The sequence below is a fragment of the Coptis chinensis genome, chromosome 2 (assembly GCF_015680905.1).
Source record: "Coptis chinensis isolate HL-2020 chromosome 2, ASM1568090v1, whole genome shotgun sequence".
Taxonomy (NCBI): Eukaryota; Viridiplantae; Streptophyta; class Magnoliopsida; order Ranunculales; family Ranunculaceae; genus Coptis; species Coptis chinensis.
Genome location: NC_141457.1, coordinates 89145053 through 89170154, shown reverse-complemented (window position 1 = coordinate 89170154; position 25102 = coordinate 89145053). Strand labels below are relative to the sequence as shown.

Sequence of the window (25102 nt, the reverse complement as noted above, 5' to 3'; positions counted from 1 at the left end):
ACCCGTTTTACCGTTTTAAACCCTTTTTTTATGCCCCACGTTTTTTACGTTTTTTTTTCCGTTTTTTTCCCGAGACGTTCTGTTTAAAACACGAACTAAGTTTTTTTCAAATACACCGTTTTAAACCCGTACCGTACTTAATTGGTGACAATGTCACTCACACATGATGCCGACCAAAGCAATGATGATATGAAAGATGAGTCCCACGAAGCAGATAATTCTCCAGAAGTATCACATTTGGATCTCCAATCTATCGACGGTGATTCTTCACCAGATGATTGGAGACCTACTTATTTAGAATTTCTGTAATATGAGACTCTACCTGAGGATTCGTCACTTTCCTACAAAAGTAAGAGAGATGCCTGGAAATTTGTCATAATTCCAAATTCTAAGGGCAAGCTCCTACTTTATAGGAAGGCAAACAATTTCAGTCCTCTTCTCAAATGTCTTTCTAAAGATCAAGGTCATCTAGTTCTCGAAGAGATATACTCCGGACTTTATGGAAACCATTATGGGGGACGTAGTCTTGCAGATAAAGCCATGACTCAAGGATACTGGTGGCCTAGCATGCAAAGACACTCAGTGGAATTTGCCCAAAAATGCATACCGTGTTAAAAACATGCAAATATGGGCAAACTTCCAGCAACGAAACTCCACCCAATTCTAAGCCCTTGGCCTTTTGCGAAATGGGGTTTGGATATTGTGGGACCCCTACCAAAGGCTCTTGGAAGTGTACAATTCTTATTGGTTGCGACTGATTATTTCACTAAATAGGTAGAAGCTCAACCACTTGTCAACATCTTAGCAACAGATGTACGACGTTTCTTATGGAAATACATTGTTTGTCGCTTTGGAATTCCATCTAACATCGTCTCTGATAATGGTAAACAATTTGATGCAGAAGAAATTCACAAATTTTGCGCCTCACTAAAAATTCAGCATAATTTCTCCGCACCATATTATCCACAAGCAAATTGACAAGCAGAAGCAACCAATAAGACGATTCTATCGACTTTGAAGAAAAAGCTTCATGAAGCAAAATGAAATTGGGTTAAAGAGTTGCCAACAGTGCTTTGGGCTTATCGCACCACTCCAAAGCATTCTACCAATCTTTCCCCTTTCAACCTAACTTATGGCATGGATGCTGTCCTCCCAACAGAATTAATTGCACCAACTACAAGGACAGAAATAGTACAAACTGGAAACAATGATGCTGCTCTAACTTTGGTGGCAAATTCAATTGATAAAACTCGAGAAGAAGCTTTACAATGTCTAATAAAATATCAGGCAGACATGAAACGCAAATATGATAGAAAGCTTTGCCTCAAAAGTTTTGAACCAGAAGATTAGGTACTTAGCCGAAAACATAAGCTCATTGAATCTGGGAAGCTGTCAGATAATTGGGAAGGACCGTTCATCATTGATAGGCCAGCATCTAAAGGGTCTTATTTCCTTCGTCGAATCACTGGAGAAAAATTTGAAAAGCCATGGAATGATTTTCATTTGAAAAAGTTTTATCGTTGAATGTTTGTTTTTCATTCATTGTAATCATTTCATAATTCAATAAAATTCGATCCATCTTTCGTTTTAATAGAGATCAAATATCCCAAATTTTATTTTCATTACACTATGGGTATGGCGTTACCTCAACTTTCAATATATAATAATTACAATCTGGGGGCGTCACCTCAACTTTCATTATCATTACACTATAAGGGCGGCAACTTCCAAAATTTTATTATGTTATCATTACACTATGGGGGCGGCGATACCCTAAATTTCATTATGTTATCTTTACATTATGGGGGCAGCGTCACTCCAACTTTCAATATATAATCATTATAATTTGGGGGCGTCACCTCAACTTTCATTATCATTACACTATGGGGGCGGCGACACCCCAAATTTCATTATGTTATCATTACACTATGGGGGCGGCGACACCGGCCCCAAATTTTATTATATTATCATTATAATTTGGGGGCGACGACACCCCAAACTTTATTACGTTATCATTATATTATGGGGGCGGCGACACCCCAAATTTAATTATGTTATCAATACATTATGGGGGCGACGACACCCAAATTACGTTATCCTTAATTCTTATATCTATTTTGCCGACCTACCTTAAGGCCAAATTTCCCAACTCTTATATATTTTTGACCGACCATTTATATTTCGATCTATTCTGATTACCAATCTAATAAAAAACAAATACAATCCAAATATCATGAGACCGTGCAAAAATAAACATAATCAAAAATGAAAAAACCGTAACCTAACCTCACATCATCTTAACAATAAAAAACAAAAACTTCACTCAAGAAGTTGCAGCATAATGTTATCCTCCACTAGAACTTGAACACCTTTTAGATCCGACGGTGATACATCTTCTAACTTCCTATAACACATAATATAATAATCTGACAGTTGTTGCAATTTTTCCCGTTTCTCAGAATCTCTCGATTTCCAAAGTCTAACACTTGCCAATGTTTCACGCAACAACGCCCCAGATTTCTTAGTCTCAATTACATGCTTCTCAATCATATCATCATTCTCTTCACACCCAACCCTAAAATATTCCACCTTCTCATGATATTCATCTAACTCTTTCAAAAAATGCATTCTCTTCCAATAGTACATTGTAGTCTCCTCTAATCCCCTCAGCCTCGCAAACTCGATTAGCCAATTCCAATTTCTCACATTTTATTATCTCAACTTCATCACTCAAAACTTTCTGCTCTCTAAGAACAACAATTTCTTGATTATGTTTAGACAATTCAGCTTTCATGATATTCATTTTCATCTCATAGTCGTGCAAAAAATGCCAAGGAGACCTGGGCTCGAATCCCAGCAACCACAGAATTTTTTTGCTGATAAAAAAAAATAAAAATAAAAAATAGTCGTGCAAAACTACTTCATTTCTCATAAGTACTCCTCTTATACGTTCATTCTCCTGAAAGATGAGCTCTCTCTCATTCCAAATATTTCTCAATCTCGTATATTCACTAGTTTTAATCTTATAATTTTCTTTTGCTTCTAAGATTTCTTTAACACAATCCCCAAGCTTCAACGCCTAAGAAAATAAAAAATAATGTGTTACTATAATTTTTTAGCAAAAAAAAAAAAAAAAAAAAAAAAACACACACACACACTTACCTTTGTAAGCTTTGAATTCAACATATTAACGGCTTTTACAAAATCTACACTTCGTTGATAATCCAAACACAATAACTCTGGATATGAAATATTAGACAAAATAATTTAAAATAATAATATATAATAATAAGTAAATACAACAAAAAATAACTATTCAACATCTAACCTTCAATTGCCAAGGCTTGCACGTTTGGAGTGATGAGCACAGGCAGTGCAGAATTGCCGCTCATCCCTGGCTGCAATGAAGAAGGTACAGTTGGGCCAACAATGGTGTTGGTGCTGACCACAGTTAACAGTTATGTCGACACACCAGCATTCGTGCCATCAGCAAAAGTCGACTCTTCCGCATTAGTGTCAACAATAGTAGACACTTCAGGATTTGTACCAACAATCGTTAACACTTCTGTTGACACACCTGCATCAGTGTCAACAGCAGAAGTCACCAATCCAGCATTAGTGCAAACAACAGTTGATACTAAACTCGACACACCAGCAATGGTGCCATCGGCAGAAGTTGCTACACCAGCATTGGTGCCAACAACAGGTATATTGGAACTCCAAAATTACTTCTACCAAAAGGAGTTGGCACTCTAAAATTGATCATAACAACAGAAGTTGAACCAATTGTATCTCCACCATAGTCAACTTTTTCCATCTACATTAACAAAACAACCATTAAACAATCAATAACGAAAATAATTCTAAATCACAAAAACAAGGTCAACACTAACATCAAGTTCAAATATACCGTTAGTCATCGCTTCCCCACCAATATCATCATCATCATCAATATCATGCACATCAGAAGTTTTTTTTTGCAAGAAGACAAAAAACCTGTCATAATAAAATGTCATTCCAAAATATATTATAGGTATTACATATATGATATTTTAAAAGAAATATTATATACATACCATTTCTCGATCCTCAATCCCTTCCTCAATTTTACTTGAGTTATCCTCAGTTTTCTTTTCCCTCTTTTTTGGAAGTACGTTTCTTTTCTTCTTTCTAATATTTTCTTGTCTGCTATCCTCAGAGTCATCTCCTTCTACTTCTTTGTCATCTTCACTGCTATCATCTACAATAACATTCTTTCTTTTCTTTGAGCCACAGTAAGGTGCTAATTCCCTAGGCTTATTAAGCAGTCTAGTTTCTATATCATGATAATAATCTACAATATCGTCCGGAAATGACAGATCATAGACATCTGCATTATGACTAAACAAACTAACAAATTTCTTTTTTATCTTCTCGCTGCTAAAGATTGATATATTTGGAAACTTCAGAATATCCCCTATAAAAAAGAACAAGATATTCAAAATGTGATGCTAACTAATTAAAATAATAATTATAAAAATATTGAGTTAACATCCTTACCTTATATATTGTTAGGATAATCAATATTCTCGAACCTCCAATTGCCTTTGATCTTAAAACCATATAATTTCGTATTCTTGTAGTTCGAAGGCATCCCATAAAACCGATAATTCTGGTTGTGATGAGTATGATATCCCAACGCATAACTTTTAAAAGAAGCCTTGTTTTGCCGCATAGGCTTCAATAACTCAAACAAAAGGTCTAAAGAAATACTCCTTTGATAAACCTTACAAATCCTCGCTACACGGGCAAAGATAGCCCAATAGCCAGGAGATAATTGTAAAGGATGTAATCTCCATCTAGCTAATAACTCGGAAACAGATTTTCGGAATGGAACACTACAACCAAGCCAAAAATGTGAAAACAATAAAATTATCTCATCCTTTTCACACTTTTGGTCAATTTTGCTACCAACATACTCAATAGATATATCATCACCAATATCATATTTTGCTCGCAAACTATCTACTTCAATACCCTTCGCCACCCTATTCATATTAAAATCCCCTTTATCACCCCATCTCCTCTTCAAGTTATAATTCCTCTCCATTAAACAAATATTTTCAATACTGTCAAAAACTAAACAAAATAAAAATCTAACCTTTTCACAAACCTCGATTCAATTGATCAAACCCGCAAGCACGTAATCACCTTGTTAAGCACTAGAATCTCCAATGTACTGACCTTTTTATTAGAGAGAGAATAAAACACAAATAAGACTGATAACAATCAAATCTCTTTTTTGTACTGGTTTATAACTTTATATAGTTTCGCTTTGTCAAAGTGTTTTGCTAAAAATGCAACTCTAGTTTCGCTTCGTCAAAGTGTTTTGCAAAAGATAAAACTCTTATAACACAACTTGACAAAAATATCATATTTTCACCGCTATATCAGATTATCGTATCTACACTGTTCTACCATATTTTCGGAATGGGATTTTCGTTGTCAGATTTTGGAATGCTATCTACTCTGCTTTATTGAAGGCTGGGTTGCATCTTACTTCATACGAGAATAAATATGTTAGCTTGGTGAATTTATATGGGTCGACAGTTTCTCTTCGTACTACAGTTCAGGCAGCTATTCTCCTAGCGACCGGGAATCGTTTTCAACCTTATCCAAGTCACCAATTTATAGAAAATGGGTTAGTCAATCAATTTATAGCCGCTCGAAGAAGTGCCGATCAAGTTGATAAATAGAAACCTTTTGGTTTTTGCCGATCCTTTGAGGTTGCCGATCCTTTGAGATTGCCACTGGATGTGTGTTTTCTGGAATGCCACTGATCCAAATGATATTTAGGAAGAATTGAATTGCCGCTGATCAAAATTTAGGAAGAAAGTTTGAATTCGAATCGAATTGAAATGCCGTTGATCAATATTTAGGAAGAAAGTTTGTCGCTGGCTGTGCTTGATTTGCCGCTAATTGAATTGCCGCTGCTTGAATTACCAGCTTCAGATTTGCTTGAATTGCCGCTACTTAATTTGCTGCTGGCTGTAGTTGAATTTGCCGTTGGCTGTACTTGATTTGTCGCTGCTTGATTTGCCGCTAATTGAATTGCCGCTGTGTTTCTAACATATCTCACTCTATGTTAATTTGAGTTTCCGAATTTGATTTGATCCATGAAAAGATTACTTGCTCCATGTTCAGTGTAACCCCCAATGTCAGCTCCAAAAAATTGCATTATTGTCATCGTGCGGGTTTGAAGCAAAAGAATTTCTCCTTTTCTTTTGCCTTTACCTCAAACACTGACAAAATATATGGTTGCCCATTCGAACTGTTCGATACATGGTTGAATATGAAATGAGATACCAGTAATCACGTGTGATTCATATAGGTTAGAATATATATACCCAGGGACATTTGTGATCCCTACCGTTTAGAATTACCAAATGCTGGACAACATATTGATAGGCCGAGCAGGCAAAATGATCTTGCAGTCTCAATTCTCATAACTTAAGGACCGTGTTCAAAAGATCATCGAAAAAAATATAAGGACCATGTTCAAATAGTATTGTGATTTGCTTCTGAATTTTCCATGTAGTTTCAGTACACATGTAAGTGGCTATTCTAGATCTAGAACCAAACCAATGGCAGAGGTTCCTACCTAATTCTGTGAGTATGACATGAAAAGCTTAATGCTTCACCACAACAGGAGCAATAAAACTTGTATTGATGACATTATGCAAGTCAGGCAACTAAGCACTATTGGAGTTTGCATTTGAATTTGTCTTGAGGTTCATGTTTACATTATTATTCTTGATTCTATGGAACCACAATGGACCGGGTTTCTCCAGTACAGACACATTAATATTATTCCACACATCAGGTGTGGTTGGGAGCTTCGCAATTTTCTTTGTGATTTCCATGTCTTCTGGAAGTACAACACCAGACACAGTGTAATCTTTTTTCCACTCATTATGGTTCGTGAGGCTGATAAAAATTCTGGACCGTTATCAACCCATGCAACTGATCTTCTTGTTATAGTTGGGCAGCCTTTTGTTGGGCTTTTACTGATAGTGGTTCCTTCAGCTTCAAGGGTTCCTTGAATCAGTGCAAAAGGAGGACCAAAGGGGGCATCTTTTATGTGGTTTCCCTCGGAATCCCAAGAGCTTCCACGGCCTTCTGCACGATACAATTGGCAACCGGCACAATGGCGCATTCCCAACAGCTCAAGAATGTAGTTTACAGAATTTGGGGCACATTCAGGCAAAAGTTTTACACTTTTACATGCAGTACTCCATACTCTGTTCCCAAGCCAACGATACCTTCTCCTTTCCCAAAGATAAGCCCAGATGTCCAAATAACCTGATCCCCCGAATCTTGTTTGTTAGGGGCCAAGGTATCCTTCTGTTTCTTCAACCAACACTCACCAAATTTGGATCCACAAGCTTGTTTATTCCCACAAAAAACCCAAGAATCACACAAACAATGCCCATCTTTACCAGTACACATAGATTTACAAGCTTTACAACACTCTTATGAAGAATTAAACTTAAATTCAGAACCCCACTTCACAGCAGCTCCCCAAAGTTCCAAATGCTCAATCCTTTTACAACAATCTCTTTCTTCATTCCTCACCACCACCAAATTCCCACCCTTACTACTCTCTTCTAACAACCCTTCAATCACAGATTTCATCAGACTTCACCACAACTTCAAAGTTCTAGATAACTTCCAATATTTAACTGCCGTTCATCACAGGGTTTGTTACATTGTTGCTCAGCCTATAATAAAAAAAAATAAAAAATAAAAAAAATAAATTACTTCTTTGCCACACAGGCTTTGCCCATGTAACAAAGATTGGGCGATGTTTGGACCCCCACAAATGTGGTCCAATAAAAGTCCAATTCAATACAAACTCACACTTAAAGCCTATGCTCAGAGCCCAAAAATCTCACACTCAGAGCTTATCTATAAAAAGCCCACGCTCAGAGCTTATCTATAATAAAGCCCATGCTCAAAGCCCAAAAAGCCCACGCTCAGAGCTTATCTACAAAAAAGCCTACACTTAGAACCCATCTACAATAAAACCCACACTCAGAGTCCATGCTCAAAGCCTACATACCTACATGTAAAATCAATATCAATTGCACACATATTTTGTAAGTCAAACAACTTCCACAACTTTGTCCACAACTTCCACAACTTCGTCCATATTCAAAATTCACTTCTATCAACTTCATATCATGTGACAGTTCTCATGCCAGTTCTCCAACTTTATCCTGCGATTGAACAGTTCTTCTGCCAGTTCTCCAACTTCATCCCACGATTGAAATATTGGAGAATGAGGAAGTAACTATCACCAATCCTACCTATAAAATCCAATCTTCCTCATTTTTCTAGAACTATGCAATCGAGACTTGATCCCAAGCAATAACTTTGGGTACGTAGGCAACTTCAAAACCGAAGTCCAATCTCAACTCTCCCCAACAACCATCTCCTTCGCAATCTCCTCCGAAAAAGATCACTTTCGAGTTCTGACCCAATTGGTGTGTTTAGACAAATCTTGTCGAAACAGTAAGCATTGAGAAATCAAGTGGCGTAAAGCCTCTCTCGCCATATGGAAAATGAAATGTGTGGGTAGAGTCCCACCATCTCTCTACAATTGATTCAACTAACTGTCTATCGGACTTTTCAATGTCAATTTGAGCAAAGACGTCAAAACCAACATTCTGAAGCATCGATTGAAATTATCCAAAGTTCACTAGGCTCAACCATTCCATAACAGGGGCCAAAGTCCCTTTTTTACCGACTTTTTCTTTCGTTCTACCACCTTCACGAAGAGTAAAGGATATATGTGTACTTTCCTCTACAACAACACGGTGATATGAACTATGATCAAACTCAAAATAAGAAGTCCATACACGTACATCTTATGGATTTGGGGCATTTGGTGTCCCAGCTGACTTTTTCGACTTTGTACTCTTACCTCTGAATTTGTGTAAAATGCCAGACATTGTAACTGGTGAGAAATAAATTAACACCAAAATCAAACATAATTTATAATATGAAACTAAATAAATGGGTCTTGCATTACGATAAATAAAATTAAGTGCGAGTTATGATATGACACAAAACTAGATGATATTACGACAAATAAAATTAAGTGTCGCAATAAACTACCTAGACTTTATCTTCATTTTCTTTCTACTGATGAATGGTACAAAACTATACCATACTATAGTATGGGAGACAACAACTTGATATGCTTTTCAACATTCTTAGTTGCTAACAGTGAGTCAGTGACTAACAAACAATGAGGTAGGGAAACCAGAGCAGTCTGCAGGACTCCTAGATGCTGAAGCTACTAACCGTAGACACAACCAAAAAAATGCAAGCCATCAACGATAGTTATCACCCCATAGCTGAAGGTGTCATCGAATCCATCCTTACCAAGTACCTGAGTTGAAACTAATTTCTATAAATCTGTCACATCTAATGCCTCCCTCATTGGTTTTGTTAATACTGCCATTTCGTGAGACTCAGTTAGATGCTGATGCTAAATTATCAATACCATAATAACCTGAGTGGAACCTTATTGGTTTTTAACTCCTATTCTCTCTCTCCCGGTGTTTTCAATCAATGAATTAAATATATGAAATTATCAACTCCAAAGTTTCAATGAAATTAAAATTTAAAATAAAAAATATAGAAATAGAAGAAAAATCATACCTGTTTGTGGAAGTGGGTGTTGTATCGGCAAGAGATTGAAGAATTGGGGAGGAATAAAAAATATGAGAGATTTGAATAGCGAGAGTTTTGGTTAATTTTCATTTACTGTTTTTCTTATTTATTTGTTGAATTTCGATGATAAAGAGAGCGATAGATGGGAGAAAGGGCAAAAGAGTAAAGAGAAACTTCCATACGCTAAAGGCAATGGCGGTCAAAGAAAATAAAAATTATTTTGCACCCGCCCTCTCCAATGGCGGCTAGAATCGAAAAAAATAAATAAATGTTTTGCACCCGCCCTCGCCAATGGCGACTAGAATTAAAAAAAATAATTTGTTTACTGTTATACGCTAAAACCCATTGGACTCGTAAACTCCATTCCACTAACCCTATCTACTGTACTATTGTGATTTGGTGTTTTCATGCACCAAACCATTGGACTTAGCCTAAGGTTTCCTGGAAGTTGTTATTTAAGTGTACCTGTGTTAGAAATGACATCTACACAACACATTGAATAAGACAATTCTAATTAGAGTCCTGTATTGGGCGCCACATGAATTGGATTGGGCAACCTCCAGCCGAAGCCCAATAACGAAGCCCAACAACACTAGCCCAATACAACCCCCGCCTCCCCCCCCTTAATGCATACTAGCTACTATTTTTTCAAACCGTTTTAGCCGGTATCATCTCCCTCGCGAGTCTGAACCCCAAAAAAAAATTGCATATTCTCGTTTTCAAATTGCATTCCACACATGTGCACGGCCTGGAATCAAGATGATACTTTCGAGCCGGTATCATCTCTCTCGTTTGGTGATTCAATTGAATTGGCAACCACCGAATTCGATTTGGAACAAATTTTATCTTCTCGTTTTGAAATTTCTAGCATTAACAAATCTACTTATGTAGCATGCGACAATCCCGACATGAAAGTAGAATTTGTGTTTGAAAAGGGATATGAAAGTGACCAAAAACCAAAATGAATTTCTCAATTTTTTTTTAGTCCAAACGACCCGGCTATGTCGCCCAAGAGAGTCTCTAAACGACTCGACCATGTTGTCATGGAGATTGCCTAAACGACCTCACCATATCGTCTAGCTAAAAACCAAGAGTTTTATCTCAAACGACATGCGCAGACCACTTAAGTGTACACTCAAACTACATGGTGAGGTCATTTGAGTGTACACTCAAACTACATGGCAGACCGTTTAAGTGTACACTCAAACGACGCGAGAGTTTTGTTATGGCGAGACCGGTTGGATTGGTTGTTGGGCCTGGGCTTTGATGGCAAACTTGTAATATGGCAAACTTATAATATTTTTTTTTGGGTTGTCCAATCTAATTTGATGAGTGCCCGATTGAATCACTTTCTAATTATTACCAAAGGTAGAATTAATCACCAGCGGTCTAATTATTACTAATGATAACATTCCAATTTATTTCAACTAGCTTCCTGACTACGCCACGTGTGCGGGGCAGTTGTTTTGGGCAGTGGCAATTCCGTAAATGTTTGCAAAAAATGAGGGCAATGTCTCAATTTCAAAAAGAGAAGTCCACGTGTGTGGTTAGTGGCAATATTGCAAATGTTTGCAAAACCGAGGATAATGTGCTAAAATGAGAGAGACGCATCCGAATTTTACCGGTAAAATGCACGTCTTACCCTTCCATAACATATCTTATTAGATATATACCTTTTAATAATAATTATAATAATAGTAACTGTCTAGGAGTATTATAGAGAAAAGTCACTGTTCATATAACCATCCTCTTTATATATAGTAGTGAGATGTTTTCACTCTTTCCAAACTCTTGAATCTCATACAACTCAAATTTTGGAATAAAATTGTACAGTAAAAAAAAGTCTCTCTAGCATTTCACGCACTCAGTAGTTACCTCATCCTAGAAAATCAGATACAAAGAAGGGAGAAATTAAGTGTACTACTTTTGGTTTCATCCTTGGTTGTGTATCTGTATGTATTCAGTGTAGAACAGTAATGCCAAACTAAATCAATAACAATGCTAGAGTACACAGCATGTATGCAGGGCCAGCCCTAGTTTCAGTGAGGTCTTAAGCGAAACTCAGAACTTGAGGCTTTTTTCCAAACCAAATTTTAAGTCAGTTACTCCATTTTTTTGTTTGCAATTCTACACTACATAGCAAGTTTTCGTTGCCTAATAGGATTGAAATTTATGCTTATTTTGATTAATTTGTTTCTCATAGGTCTGGTTAGACTTATCATTTGTGGAGATATAGTATAGAGATGGAAATTTGAAAATTTAACCATTTGAAATTTGAGGTATTTTCGGAAATTCTTTTTAACATAAGAGAAAGAGAGTTATTACCTTTTATTAGGAGACTTTTATGGGATATGTATTATGTTTTGTAATATCCAAAAATCTTTTAGTAAGATTTATTGGCTATTTAGTAGGAATTTTATGTTGCATAGTACGATTTTTGTGGAAATTTGAGGCCTTTTTTCACTTGAGGCTTTAGGCAATTGCCTAACTCGCCTTATGGAAGAGCCTGCGGTGCGCAGTCACCTCGTACCTTGGTTATAAACTTTGTGGAGCAGTACACACGCACCCCCTTGGTCATCTACAAGATTTGTGTTCGGTCATGTACTAGATAGTAGATAGCCAAATCAATACAATCATCATTGCATAAATTAAAGTCATCTAAGCGCATAAAAGTCAAAATCATAAGTGCAGTCATCTGTATCATACGAAAAATAAAACGAAAATTATTACCAAGGAGAGGATTTTCAGTCAATCGACGACCTTGTAATTACGGTTTCACATTTGGCAAGGAACTTCTAGGCTATGAGAAACCGAGAATGCCTTTAACCAGAAAGCCGATTATTACTTTGCTTAGTAAAACTAGCTAATCTGCCTGTCCTATGGCCAGGCTTACTATTGTAGAGATTAGAATCAATGTCAACAAAAAATGTGAAGCAACACAGAGAAGGTTAGCATCCCCCTATATGGATATTCCTCTTTATAATTTATATATGAGTAGAGTTCCCATGCCTGACCCAGACCCACATCCCAGTGAATGACATACCTAAAATCATGTTACACAATTTAACGACCCAAAATTAGTAACTAAGAATGTTTCCAATGTTTATAACGCAATCCATAATCACATTTATCGTACTTCCAGTTATACAGGTGTACATCTAATGGTTAGGCGTGTTCACACTTCACACTATTAGTTAGTTACATTGTTTCTTAACCTGCAAGCAAACAGTACGAAGTTTGATCTTGAAACTCTTGTCCTTTGGTATTGGCTTTCCAAACATCCTGATCCAATATGCTTTAACATGTGCAAGAAAAACAACAAAAACTTGTTGAAGTCATAAATTGAATTCAATAAGAGATTTAACATGTTAATAATATATTAAATTTGAAAGTCGGAAAAAAAAATAAAAAAATAGGGAAGCACAAAGAAGTATGTACCTGGTGGGTATCGATGACATACTGATAGTCGAGATTTAACTGAGAACCTATAATTAAGATGTAGAATTATTACCATCAGACCCCAAATGAAAAATACACGTACATATCGAAACAGAAGGTAGAAGTGATAGAGAGATGACCTATCAATTGTTGAAGCTTTTTGCTATACTGTTTTGAATGTAAACCAAATGATTATGTAACTATGAATTCCATATATCCATTCCCTTTAAAGAAATTTGAGTTTTTTTTAATAAAGAAGTGCGATAAAAGGAGTAAAACTTGCTGTATAGTACATTTTGACTTTGAAGAAGAACTCCAATCCATCATTGCAATGACATTTGATATAGCTGCTATAAAAACAAACATCAATGGAGTGGAACCAGCTAACATATGCTTCTAAGTGAGACGGCTTCTATAGCTACAAACGAAAAAATTCTAAAAGCTACACAACATCGTAATCTTTACTATAGACTTACCTTTCTACACTCGTTTTGTCAAGAAAACGAAGATTGCTGGGATCGATTTTGAAATAGGCGACAAAGTACGTAGGAGCCCTGCTAAAAAAAAACACCTAAGTATCGAATAAGGAATTATATAGCTAGAAGCTAAAAGACTTAAAGTAAAATGCATGCCGCTGCTTGTGGTCATCCCTTTCGTAAAAAATGTTGGAAAGATTATGTTGGCACAACAATTAATGATGTCCCTCATGTCAAAAGATAAGACAACATGTTTGGTGTTGGCTCATGGAAATCTGGACCCCTGTAATCAATCACTTCGTTTGGATCTTGAATGTAATTCACAGTTGGGTACACGGGATCTCCACCCCATACTGCAAGATTAACAAAAATTAGATAAGAGCTCACAATTGAAAAATAGAGAGCTCACAATGAGAGTAGTTTTTTGCTGAATAGACAAAAAGAGGGCTAGCTAAATGAGGCACTAGCTGTCCAGATTAATATAAAGGCCCATCTTCAAAGGGAAGTGACATGTCCATAACATGGTAAAATCTAGTTTTATTTGATATCGACGCATTTAGCATTATACAGGGGAGGGCACACCTTCGAATGGTTATATCAAGAAAATTATAAAAGATATAATGACTCATAAGCCATAACTCTAACTCTAAGAAAGAAGCTATACTTTCTTTTATTTGATCTTCGCGCATTCGCATTGCTAAAGGATCCCGGCGGATACGGATGTCGCTGCCCATCATGACGCCGGTATTCTCTGTCGGTTTGATCTTTGAAACATCTGGATAAGTTGGGTATTTTCATCTTCACCAGTTTCTTCAAAATGTTTTTGAACGACCTCCTTTGAAGTGTCTCTCTTCCATGCTTTAACCCATTCGAATAGTATGCCAAAGGACCTATTCCTTCCAGTCTATCGTGTTCAAACTTCTAGCACTGCGCTTTAAGAGAAAAGATAACAGTTTGTAAGATCCCCATTCCAAATAAAAGATGTTCTTGTCACTTAATATGGACAAAGAAAATGATTTATAATTAAGGAAATGAGAGAAGACAAAGTGGCTTGGGTCCTGAAAGAAATTGGTTCCTACATCAAATACCAATAAACACAAAACTGCATCTGAAAATGAAGAGTAAATCTCCCTAAAGTATCTGCACCTTGTATATGTACAACGTCTAATACCTATGCTAGACGTTTGTTCTTGACAGAGCAATCGTTTGAAATTCCTACACAAAACAGTGAAAAGCGAGGATCAAGAGAAAAGTCGGATTACCTTTCTTCTTTGAATAGATGTCGCCTTGCCCTATAAAGAGAAGTTTCAGTTAGTGTGGGATGGTCTCCATATATCTTTGTCCTGATCCCTCATGTCACGCTGCTGTTGGTCATGACATGATCAATTCTTTGGTTTCTAATGAAAGTAAGGAGAAGTATTCCCGTTACCTTCTTAGAACCTTTGTTGAAAGCAATCATAAAATCAAGTGGTGCCCTGCACTTGGCTATGAGAATGCTATAGATTTTGAAGTTGGAAGTGAGAGCTACAATGTTTGTGCGGAGGACGCTCATAGTGACCAAGTGGATCTTGAAGAATAGTGATGAGTCTGAAAACGTCAACTGGATATTAGCTAATCCGAAGGCTTGTCCTGAATGCAAGAGACCTATTCAGAAAAATGACGGATGCATGCTTTGATGACCTGCAGACCTCCTCCTTGTCGCCACGCTGCTTTTGTCGGTGGTGTCTTGCTCCATGGACTAAGCATGGCTACGATGGTCTGTGTAATCGTTATAATGAGAAAGAAAAGCAAGACGGGACAGAGAAGAGAAGAAAGATGGCTAAACACTTGATAGATAGATATACTCGTTATTATGAAAGATTGGTTGTCAAGGCAAAAGGCGGTTGGAGATTTGAAGCAAATGCAAGATGTCAGATGTGAATATGGAGAAGCTGGGAAAAAATCAATGTCAAACTCTATTATAGCTCAAGTTCATAACAGAGGCCTGGCTACATATAATTGAATGCAGGTGTGTTCTCGAGTGAACCTACTACGCCTATGGATATTACGTACCTGAGCATGAACATAAGAAGAGGGAGTTATTTGAGTTCGAGTTAGAACGTCTTTATCTATGTGCAGAGAAAGAGTTTCAATAACTTCCGTGCAAAGCTAAAATTTCTGACCAACACTACCTAACTTTAATCGATAACAAAACACTCTTCCCCTTTGAGGTTTTTCAGATCTTCTTCTTCAGAGAAATTGTATATAGAGATTAGAGATATGTTGATATTTTGAGAGAGTTTGGAGTAGAGTGAGGTTTTGTTTCTGTTTTCGGTGGTTAATTACTCAATTACCCCGGCGTATAACTCAAATATGAGCGTGTATTTGGTTTTTGTTTTCCTACACATGAGAAAAGACCAAAACGTTTTTTTTATAATTTGCTAAACACACCAATAATAAGGCTAGCTTGGTAATTAACATTGTAATTATTTTTTAAGTGGGGACTTTTTTAAAAATATTGCTGATGTGGCTCTCTGTGAGCATATTGAGAGAAACGGATATTAATATAGGTAGGATTGAAAAACGGAAAATAATTTTAGGTGAAAAATGAAATGTTTTGGAGGAAAAGGAGATTATATAGACATCTTCTACACATTACACACACATGTAACATGCCAACATCTTTCCAGCAATTTTTCCATTTCAGTATCATTAGAATAAGAATTTGATGTTCTAGTACACAAAAAAATTGTTTTGCGCTGGAGTTGAAAACAAAAGATTGGGTTCTTCCAATGCCAAAGCCCAATTTGAGAGGTCTGATCCATTTATAATCCATTGGGTCCAACCGTCCAAACTGTCAAGTGTCAACCACGTGGCATTCAATCCCATTATGCAGCAATCTGCAAGAGTCGTTAACTTTGAACACTAACTTTGTCGTTTCTTTTGACTTCTGGAAAGATGATTTGGTTGAAAACTAAAACAACAGAAGCACTTAACCGAATTCCCTCCACACGAGGAAAGAATGTTTATATTATAAAACTTTTAAGGCGCTATGGAATAAGTAAGAAATGGGATTCATTTAAAGAGACTTTTAAAAGAGTATTTGACACGGTCATATTAATTACATTTAAAATTTAATTTATAAGACTTTAAAAGGGTCACTTTTGTGGAAGTTATTGGGTTGTGCGTGTTTCGTAGAACACGCTGTGAGTTTGCTTTTGTTGAAACGCATGTTAAAGTCTCTGGTTGAGTTTCAAGGATTTGTACTGAAAGTTATAAGATATAGGTTTTGTTTGTTCAAGCTTATAAAGATTGAGGTTCAAATGTTTCAGTTAACATAGTACTAAAGATTGAAGTATTGAAGGTTGGCTACCTAGCTGGAATAGGGTTAATTTAGTTGGAGCTAAGGTTTTTGTGAAGGTTTGGTCATACTTTGAAGAGCCTTGTATATCTTATCTAGGTGAGTTCTTCTTGATTGTAATTCGATCAAAAACTCCCCTCCCCCAATCAGTTTCTATCGACGACTTGTTAGTTTGATCATTTTCTTCACTTCTTAAAGGAAGAGCAAAATTATAGTTTCTCTATATCTGCACTGCATGGTATAGTTCTTTAATTAGTTCTCCCGCCTGCCTTGAAGAATATCATGTAAACCTTTTATGGCGCAATAACTACATCGAAATGTGGTCCATCCTATTAGTGCATGGCACTAAATATTTCATTTTCTTGTTCTTTTCAAGAACAGGAGCTCAAGAACAGGAGAAATCGAAAACTAAGACCTAAGCTAGGTTTCTCCAGAAATCATCAAGATTTTAATTGAAAATGTCTACCCCTTGTTGGACAAAATTGAAATTATATGGTGATAATTTGCTTAAGTTTTTTTTTTTTTTTTTTTATGTTGTTATGAAAGCTAAAATGATGGCTAACAGGGACTATAATTGAAAAATATTATAGTTGAGTTATTGAAATTGTGGGCAGTGGCCAGTGCAATCTTACCAGAAAAGTAATGTTGAGATGGACTTGATATTAACTGTCCTTAATTACTACAACAATATGATTAGTGGAGTAGAGCAAAAACATTTATATTCATCTAGTTTTGGTTAGATTTCATTTTTGAAGTACATACAAGAGTGGGTTAGTTAGGTTTGATGACTTGTATCCAAATATATTATTTTCTTGGTTCGTTACTATTACTAATCACTTATGGATCAAGTATAGAGAGTGCCTTTTTGTGCACATTGAGAATTGTCTTAATTAGTTCACTATTTCTTTTACAGGATAGAAAATGGTCCGCACAAGATTACTTGTATACCTTAGCTACTTGTTAGTACTTATAGCCTTAAATATTGGAGAATTCACAAGTTATACTCACGGAGAAGTCTTATACAGAAGTTCAACTGCATCACTTGATTCTGGAGAAGGTAATAATTTGATATTTGTAAGCAAACCAAATTCTCTTTCTTAGATATATTTTTATTGTTTAATTATGCTTATTTAATCATGTATCTTATCTATTATTATTTCCTTTGTGTCATTTTCTTTTTCTGTAGGCAGGATATTGCTTGAAAGTAATAACGCTTCAAACCCGGGAAAAGATTTAGCTGATACAATAAGAATTGACCCTTTGAATAAATTCAAGAAGTACAGAGGCGGCTTTGACATTACAAACAAGCATTACTGGAGTGTAAGAACTGCTCTCCTCTCTTCCATACACTATGCATTGCGTGTTTTTCAGTATAAGTTTCCTTGTCTTGTAGTCGGGGCAAATAAAAAGAATGAGTCAATGAAACTCAATACTTAAAAACTAAACTCAATGAAAGTCAATATGCGTTAACGGTGAACCATCAGATCTCTACACTCCGAGATGTGAATATCTGATATCGAATTCGAAGACGTACTGATAGAGATCTGATGGGTTAGGCTTACGTGACTAATGAAATGTGTTACGGCTACTTGTTCAGTCTGGGATTCGATGAAAATTTCAAATACGTGTATAAACAAAACTTTGTGTAAATGGAGTGCTGCAACGAACGAGATTGTGTAGAACATTCTATTATCTAACATACATTATTTTTCTGAAAGTCATTGATTCTTGTTTTTTGGCCTATTTTCTACAGTCTACAGCATTTACCGGTATTTATGGGTACGTCATTGGAGTATTTTGGATTTTGTTAGGTATTCTGTTTGGGGGGTATGCACTCGGAAGAACCACCTTATGTTGTACAAAGAAGAAGAATAAAAAGCTGAAGAAAAGGGTACCCTGTTCCAGACAATGCTATCTTTGGCCTATTATAGTTGCTGTTTCCATCACATTTCTAGCCATGTAAGTTGTGTGGTGTACTTAACTTTGAAGAATGATCATGGCAAAAGAATTGTCCCTAGGCCAAGTGATCACAAATATTTTATAATGACTACTTCATTTCGTAGATGATCGAGTCAATAATGCACAATTTTCACCAATTTGTACCTTACGATCAATCGATGTTTTTGTAGAATTGTATCGGGAATTGTTATTGGTGGAACCACAAGATTTCACTCAAGAGCGAAAACAGTGATGAACATCATCATAGATACAGCAGATGAGGCTTCAAATACTATATACAATGTAACAGGAGCAATGAGAGACATAAGAGATAGCATTGCAACGTCGAAGAGAGGGAATAAGACTGCCAATTTCCTCACCTCTACATCTCAAAGGCTCGATAAGGACGCCGCAGTACTAAATACAGAAGCTAAGAAGAACAGGCGACTGATTGACAAGGGCCTTAAAATAGTGTAAGTTTTCTTCATTCTTCCTTTAAAACTTAAGATGAAAATGCATTAACTATGTTCTGATATGCCATCTATATGTTTTGCATGCAGGTACATAACAACTACAGTTGCTATTACATTAAACTTGGCTGCCGTTATTGCCTTGTCTGGTGAGTACTACATGCATATTTGTTTATTCTCAATCTATATGTTTATATTAACACAAACCTGACTAGAATTTTTTCTAATTTTCTTAATGCAGTTTGTGGAGTTTTAAAGTTGCGCAAGGCATTTTACATGTGAGTAATTAGAAGGGCCAAAATACTTATATTAAGCATGTTTCAAACTTTCACTAATTTACAAAGACATTATTAAACAAAAGTCGATTTGTTATTAGATGAAACAGTTGACTGAATATTTTTCATTGATTTTCTTATCTTATGGCAGGCTTATTATCCTATGTTGGTTAATGGCTGCCCTATGTTGGGTGTTCTTTGGGTTGTACTTCTTCCTAGAAAAGTAAGTCCCCTCTCACTTGTAAATTGTAATAGACTTCATTCAGTTTTGGTAGTCTGACTAAAATTGTACAAGGCTAAATGGGATTTTCCTTTTTCATTTTCTCCCTCTCAAACATTCCAGGTTTACAGGTGATACTTGCACAGCTCTTCAGGATTTTCAACAAGACCCCAGTAACAGCAGTTTGAGCTCAATCGTACCATGCGATGAATTGATTTCCGCCAAGTCAGTGTTGCTCGATACTAGAGTAGGAATATCCAATCTTATCAACATGGTACGAAACTATTTTGGATCTCCTCATTACCCCTATAAATACAGCCTATGCAGTTAACATATTCTACATTTTAATTCATCTGTTGTTTTCTTTCTTCGGTTCCTTGATTCTTTTTCATCACTCACTATCATTTGCTCCACAAAAATTTCAGGTCAACCGAAACATATCAGTGTTGCAAGGTTCATTTGGTGCAAATCAAATCCGAATCTGCAATCCTTTCTCAGCACCACCAGAGTACAATTACCACCCAGAGAATTGTCCACCAAATACAGTCCGTATTGGAGACATACCCCAAGTAAGTTTGCCATTGATGTTCTTTATTAGTTTAAAAAAATAAAAAGTTAACCAGAATCAAATACTCTGTTAACATGGTCCAGAAAATGAAACAAGAACCAGAAGTGGATATAATACTACTAAAAGTGTCTCTGGTTTTAAATGCAAACCATAACATGTGGAACAGCACCAGAACAAAACAACCCATTGGAAATCAATATCATGCTTTCTTGTTTTGTTATTGTTTTCCAATTCCATCGACAGCCACAGTAGTATATGCAAACCACAAATCTGATTATAACTTTTATTTCAATATATTTACGGTTAGCTAATCTTTGTTGTTATGTTTTTGTTTTTCCCCTCTGCAAGGTCTTGAGAACGTTTACATGTCCTGATGGACGGGCTGGAACCTGTGGAGAAGGACAGTTCATTTCCTACAGTCATTTTAAGACAGTGGAGGCATCCACAAGCTCAATTCAGAATCTACTTAATGCCTTTCCTGGTATGGAAAGCCTCGTAGATTGTCAAGTAGTAAAAGATGCTTTTGCAAAGATACTCTCCAAACATTGCAAGCCAGTTAAAAGATATGTTACAATGGTGTGGGCATCATTGATGGTTCTCTCTACAATCATGGTAGTTCTAGTTTTGATATGGGCAGTAAAGGTTTTTCATGACCAAACAAACCATTTCTCTGACGGCTCTATTAAACCTCACTTGGAGGCAGCTAATACCTTTGGATTCAACGAAAAGATGGCAGTCGCTGACCAAATCGATCATATGTCAGAGCCATAATCAGACGAAACATTTTTCCAAGAAAGAAAGGAAGCAGAAACAAAGGAATTGATATACGAAACAGTAGCGAATCGGAAGATCAGAAGAATGATCACGATTCAAAGTTCATAGGAAACAATGACAAACTATACAACTTGCGGCCACGTCTTACGGTGAGCTGGGAAAGCTTTGTTTCATTTTTTATTATTTCATTATACCTTCATTCATTTCTCAGATGATCATTATCAGCAATGTACAGGCCACAGAAATAGAATGTATACAAATTTTACTTTCATTTCGCAGTGGTGTAATTCATTTTACTAACACAGGGCCTCCAACTTAAGTTATGTATAAACTGACTGACATGTATTTAAGTAACAACTCAAAAAAATTCAATCCAAAGCTTTTTTAATTAACTTAAATTCCCATACAATTAGCAGTAGCGATATTAGATTTGCCGCTAATTGACTCCAAAGAAATGGAGTGGCCAATGAGGATTGGACTGTTTTACCTTAGCAATCTTCTAAATGTGCTTCAATCGATGGGGTTTTTGAGAAATTCGGAATTTCGGATCAAGAGTCAAAAAACATATAAATTTTGAAATGTACTCGAAATATAGCCGAATAAGACCAGAATTCTGATTTTTGGATTTATCGGAATTTCAGAAATTTCGAAATATTATAAATGTGTTTTGACCACACTTAATCAAATATATATGTGAAGTTGCTTCGTCATATTAAATTGCATTTTTCCATATTCGTTCCTTCGCTACACGATTTTTTTTTCACCTTTAAGAAACGTGATAAAAAAATATTTTTACTTTTCGTGTTTGCCTGACAATGTAGTGGTGAGTCTTACACTCTGGAGAGGGATTCAAATCCCCAGTAGGAAGGAGACTGGGAATGAATTTGTTTTGTTTGGGGTTCTGTTTGATTTTCAGCTTGAGGCAACAAGAAATCCAAATTAATTTCTTGGAATATAAGTATCGCTTATCGCCCAACAGGCATCCTTTTTGGTTCTCTTATTAAAAATATTAATAGAAATAAATAAGAACAATTTGGAATGTTTCAGAAAGAAGGTGACAGAGTGAGTGTCCACCAAGAATGAGTGTCCACCAATAGAAAGAATAAGAAGTGTTTGCGCGGAGTTGAATTGAATACAATCATAATTTGAAGTTCGTCCTTTAGTTGAATTACAATTTGATATGTCTTAATTCTATTAGTTAATCCCTTTCCACTTAATGCTAATGATATAGTCTTATGAGTTGTTTCTGTAGGTATAGTGTCTTTGGTTTTCTCTAATCTCTCATAATCAATGGTGAATCTGGAAACAAAATAACAAGAAAAAGAGTACCTACACCTATTTTTTTTCTCGCTCTCTCCTCTCTCTCCGAATCCGAATTGAAGAAACCACAATCAGAATTGAAGTAACTACAAATATATTATAAAATTGAAGAAACTCACCACAATCAGAATTGAAGTACCTACATATATGTTATAACAACTAGATGGTGCTAAAAGTATGTGTGAATTGAATGTGATGCAGTCACGTAACAAAAGTGAGTGAACAAAGAAACAAGAAAACAATAAGATAGTGCATCTAGCCTAAATGAGAGTGTAGAAACAATAAAGTTTTTCAGGCAGACACAAATTTCCGTGTTTCCGCCGTTTTATATGATGTGTATTTTTAAGACAGTTCAGATGTTGTACTGTAAAATCGCACTATTTACTTTTGTAATATAGGTGTTGCACTATCAAATTTTATTGTACACTATCGAATCACACTGTTTATCTTTGCAACATGAGTGTTGCACTATCTAATCTAACTCTGCAATATGAATTTTACACTATCAAATCCCACTATCTATGCAACATGGGTGTTGCACTATCATATCTCACTGCAGCATGTTGCACTGCCATAGTAGTTTGTTAAGAATAATAGTCATATTGTCCTATCGTACTGTAAAATCGCACTATTTACTTCTGCAATATAGGTGTTGTACTATCAAATCTCATTGCACACTATCGAATCTCACTATTTACCTTTGCAACATGAGTGTTGCACTATCTAATCTAATTCTGCAACATGAATTTTGCACTATCAAATTCCACTATTTATCTCTGCAGCATGGGTGTTGCACTATCATATCTCACTGCAACATGTTGCACTGCCATAGCAGTTTGTTAAGAATAATAGTCATGTTGTCCTATCAAATATCACTGCAATATTAATATTGCACTGTCAACTCCCATTGCACTGCCACGTCAGTTTGTTCACAATTGTTTGTTCAAAATTGTTTGTTCATATAGAATATTTGAATTAGAGAGACTAATTACTAGTAGATATCTACTGAGAATCTCAAGATGGTGGCAAAACTCTAAAAGTACTAAATTACTAAATCATTTAGTAGTTAGTCCTGTTAGTAATTTGGGATACGGCAAAAATTTGGTACGGGAATAATTCAAGAATTATTCGGCGACTAAAAAAAATGGTACGGTCAAATATTCGGTCACAAATTCGAAATACAGCAATTATGCAATATTTAATTAATATGTGTTTTAAACGTTTTGTTGTAAAAATTCAGAAGTCAAAAATTCGTGATATTATGTTAATAAATATTAATAATAGTTGTCATTCTTTACAACATAACAAACATATCCAAATAATTTAGCTACGAAAATATTGAAACCAATTGAACGGTTTACATATGTACTTTCATTTATTTGTTTTTGGATTGAAATTACATTTCAAACTTCAAAATACACACACAATGACATGACAATTTAAATATTTCCCAAAAAATATTAAAATAAAACTTTTGGATTAATTTATTACTAAAAATATAAGAGTGAGGTACTTAAACTAAGAGTTAGGATATAAAATACATAAAAAATAACAAAAGCGCAACTGAATTTTCATTTTTTTTAGCCGAATTTTTAAAAGTTTTGCCAAAAACCGAATTATTCATTTCAAAGCAAAAAATTACAAATTATTCCAAATCTTTTTGAAACATTCAGAAATATTATACGTATTGTCTTTCAAAAATTCGATTCAATAATTCGGCGAATTGCTAACAAGGTAGTCAGTAGCTTAGATCGATCGCCCACTTGTACACTAGCTAGAAAAGTATTGGCAATAATATCTTAAGATGGAAATCCTGAGCCGCAACTTATTGTCGTGTACATGAAACAAAGTGACAAACTCTATACTGATTACCGAACCAATAAGGCATAAGAATTTTTTTTGGAGGGTTTCACACTAGTTTGACGCTTGAATCCGAAGAATAAGCTGAAATGCCGATTAAGGATAGATTACAAAAGGCAATGATACAGTTTGTTGGCCGGCACTGAAAAGTGCCCGAGGTTTTTCTCTTCCGTTGGATTTAGTTAAGTGACACTTCTAAAAAATACAAACTGACCTCCAAACCTCGACTCCTTCCTTTAAAACACAAAAATGGGATTAGCGTGAATCAATATCCTACTGAATAGGACAAGGAATTTTTCTAGTATTGCTCATGTCATGGGAAATCGACCTTTGGAGCTTCCGGGGACTATTAAGCGCGGTTAAGTTGCAGGTGCTAAAACAGTTATGATCTGAAATAATATGCAAAATTAGACCATGTTTTGGGTAATTTTTATGTATTGATTTGATTCATGGGGTTTGTCCTAATGCAAATTGCAAAATAGGATGTGTTAACACGTATGATTGTATGATTGAACATCATTTTTAGCGTATACTGTACTGTATAGTGCAACTTGGAAATATCTCTATGTATTATACTATACTATATTCATATTTTTCTAATGTCGTATACAGTATCGTGTTTTCTAATGTAGTATACTTTTTTAATGTGGAATTTTAGTATAGAGAAAAGATTGATAAAGAAACAAATTTAGTCCTTTGGATA

The 25102-nt window shown here is 35.7% G+C and overlaps 1 protein-coding gene, 1 long non-coding RNA gene and 2 pseudogenes across 4 annotated transcripts; 2 read left to right on the top strand and 2 right to left on the bottom strand.

Moving 5' to 3' along the window:
• Nucleotides 1-5365: 5365 nt before the first annotated feature.
• LOC147518732 (uncharacterized) lies at nt 5366-7737 on the bottom strand (annotated as a pseudogene). The gene has a single exon (XR_015211871.1). The product of XR_015211871.1 is annotated as an uncharacterized LOC147518732 (transcript).
• Nucleotides 7738-12820: 5083 nt separating this feature from the next.
• LOC147518731 (uncharacterized) lies at nt 12821-14376 on the bottom strand. Of its 2 annotated transcripts, XR_015214113.1 has the most exons (4): nt 14299-14376; nt 13635-13712; nt 13159-13205; nt 12821-13015 (listed from the first exon to the last, which is right to left on the bottom strand). It is a non-coding gene; the product is annotated as an uncharacterized LOC147518731 (long non-coding RNA). The 2 variants fall into 2 exon arrangements; XR_015214112.1 differs by having other exon boundaries at nt 13159-13712.
• A 355-nt stretch (nt 14377-14731) lies between these two features.
• Nucleotides 14732-16605, top strand: LOC147518730 (putative E3 ubiquitin-protein ligase ARI7 pseudogene; annotated as a pseudogene).
• Nucleotides 16606-16749: 144 nt separating this feature from the next.
• Nucleotides 16750-21494, top strand: LOC147518729 (uncharacterized). Its single transcript, XM_086590487.1, has 11 exons — nt 16750-17073; nt 17888-18031; nt 18161-18294; nt 18728-18933; nt 19104-19385; nt 19473-19531; nt 19624-19660; nt 19809-19880; nt 20001-20151; nt 20303-20446; nt 20794-21494. Exons 2-11 carry the CDS (start codon nt 17896-17898, stop codon nt 21214-21216), a joined length of 1644 nt encoding a protein of 547 aa, XP_086446613.1. The 5' UTR covers nt 16750-17073; nt 17888-17895; the 3' UTR covers nt 21217-21494.
• Nucleotides 21495-25102: the final 3608 nt, after the last annotated feature.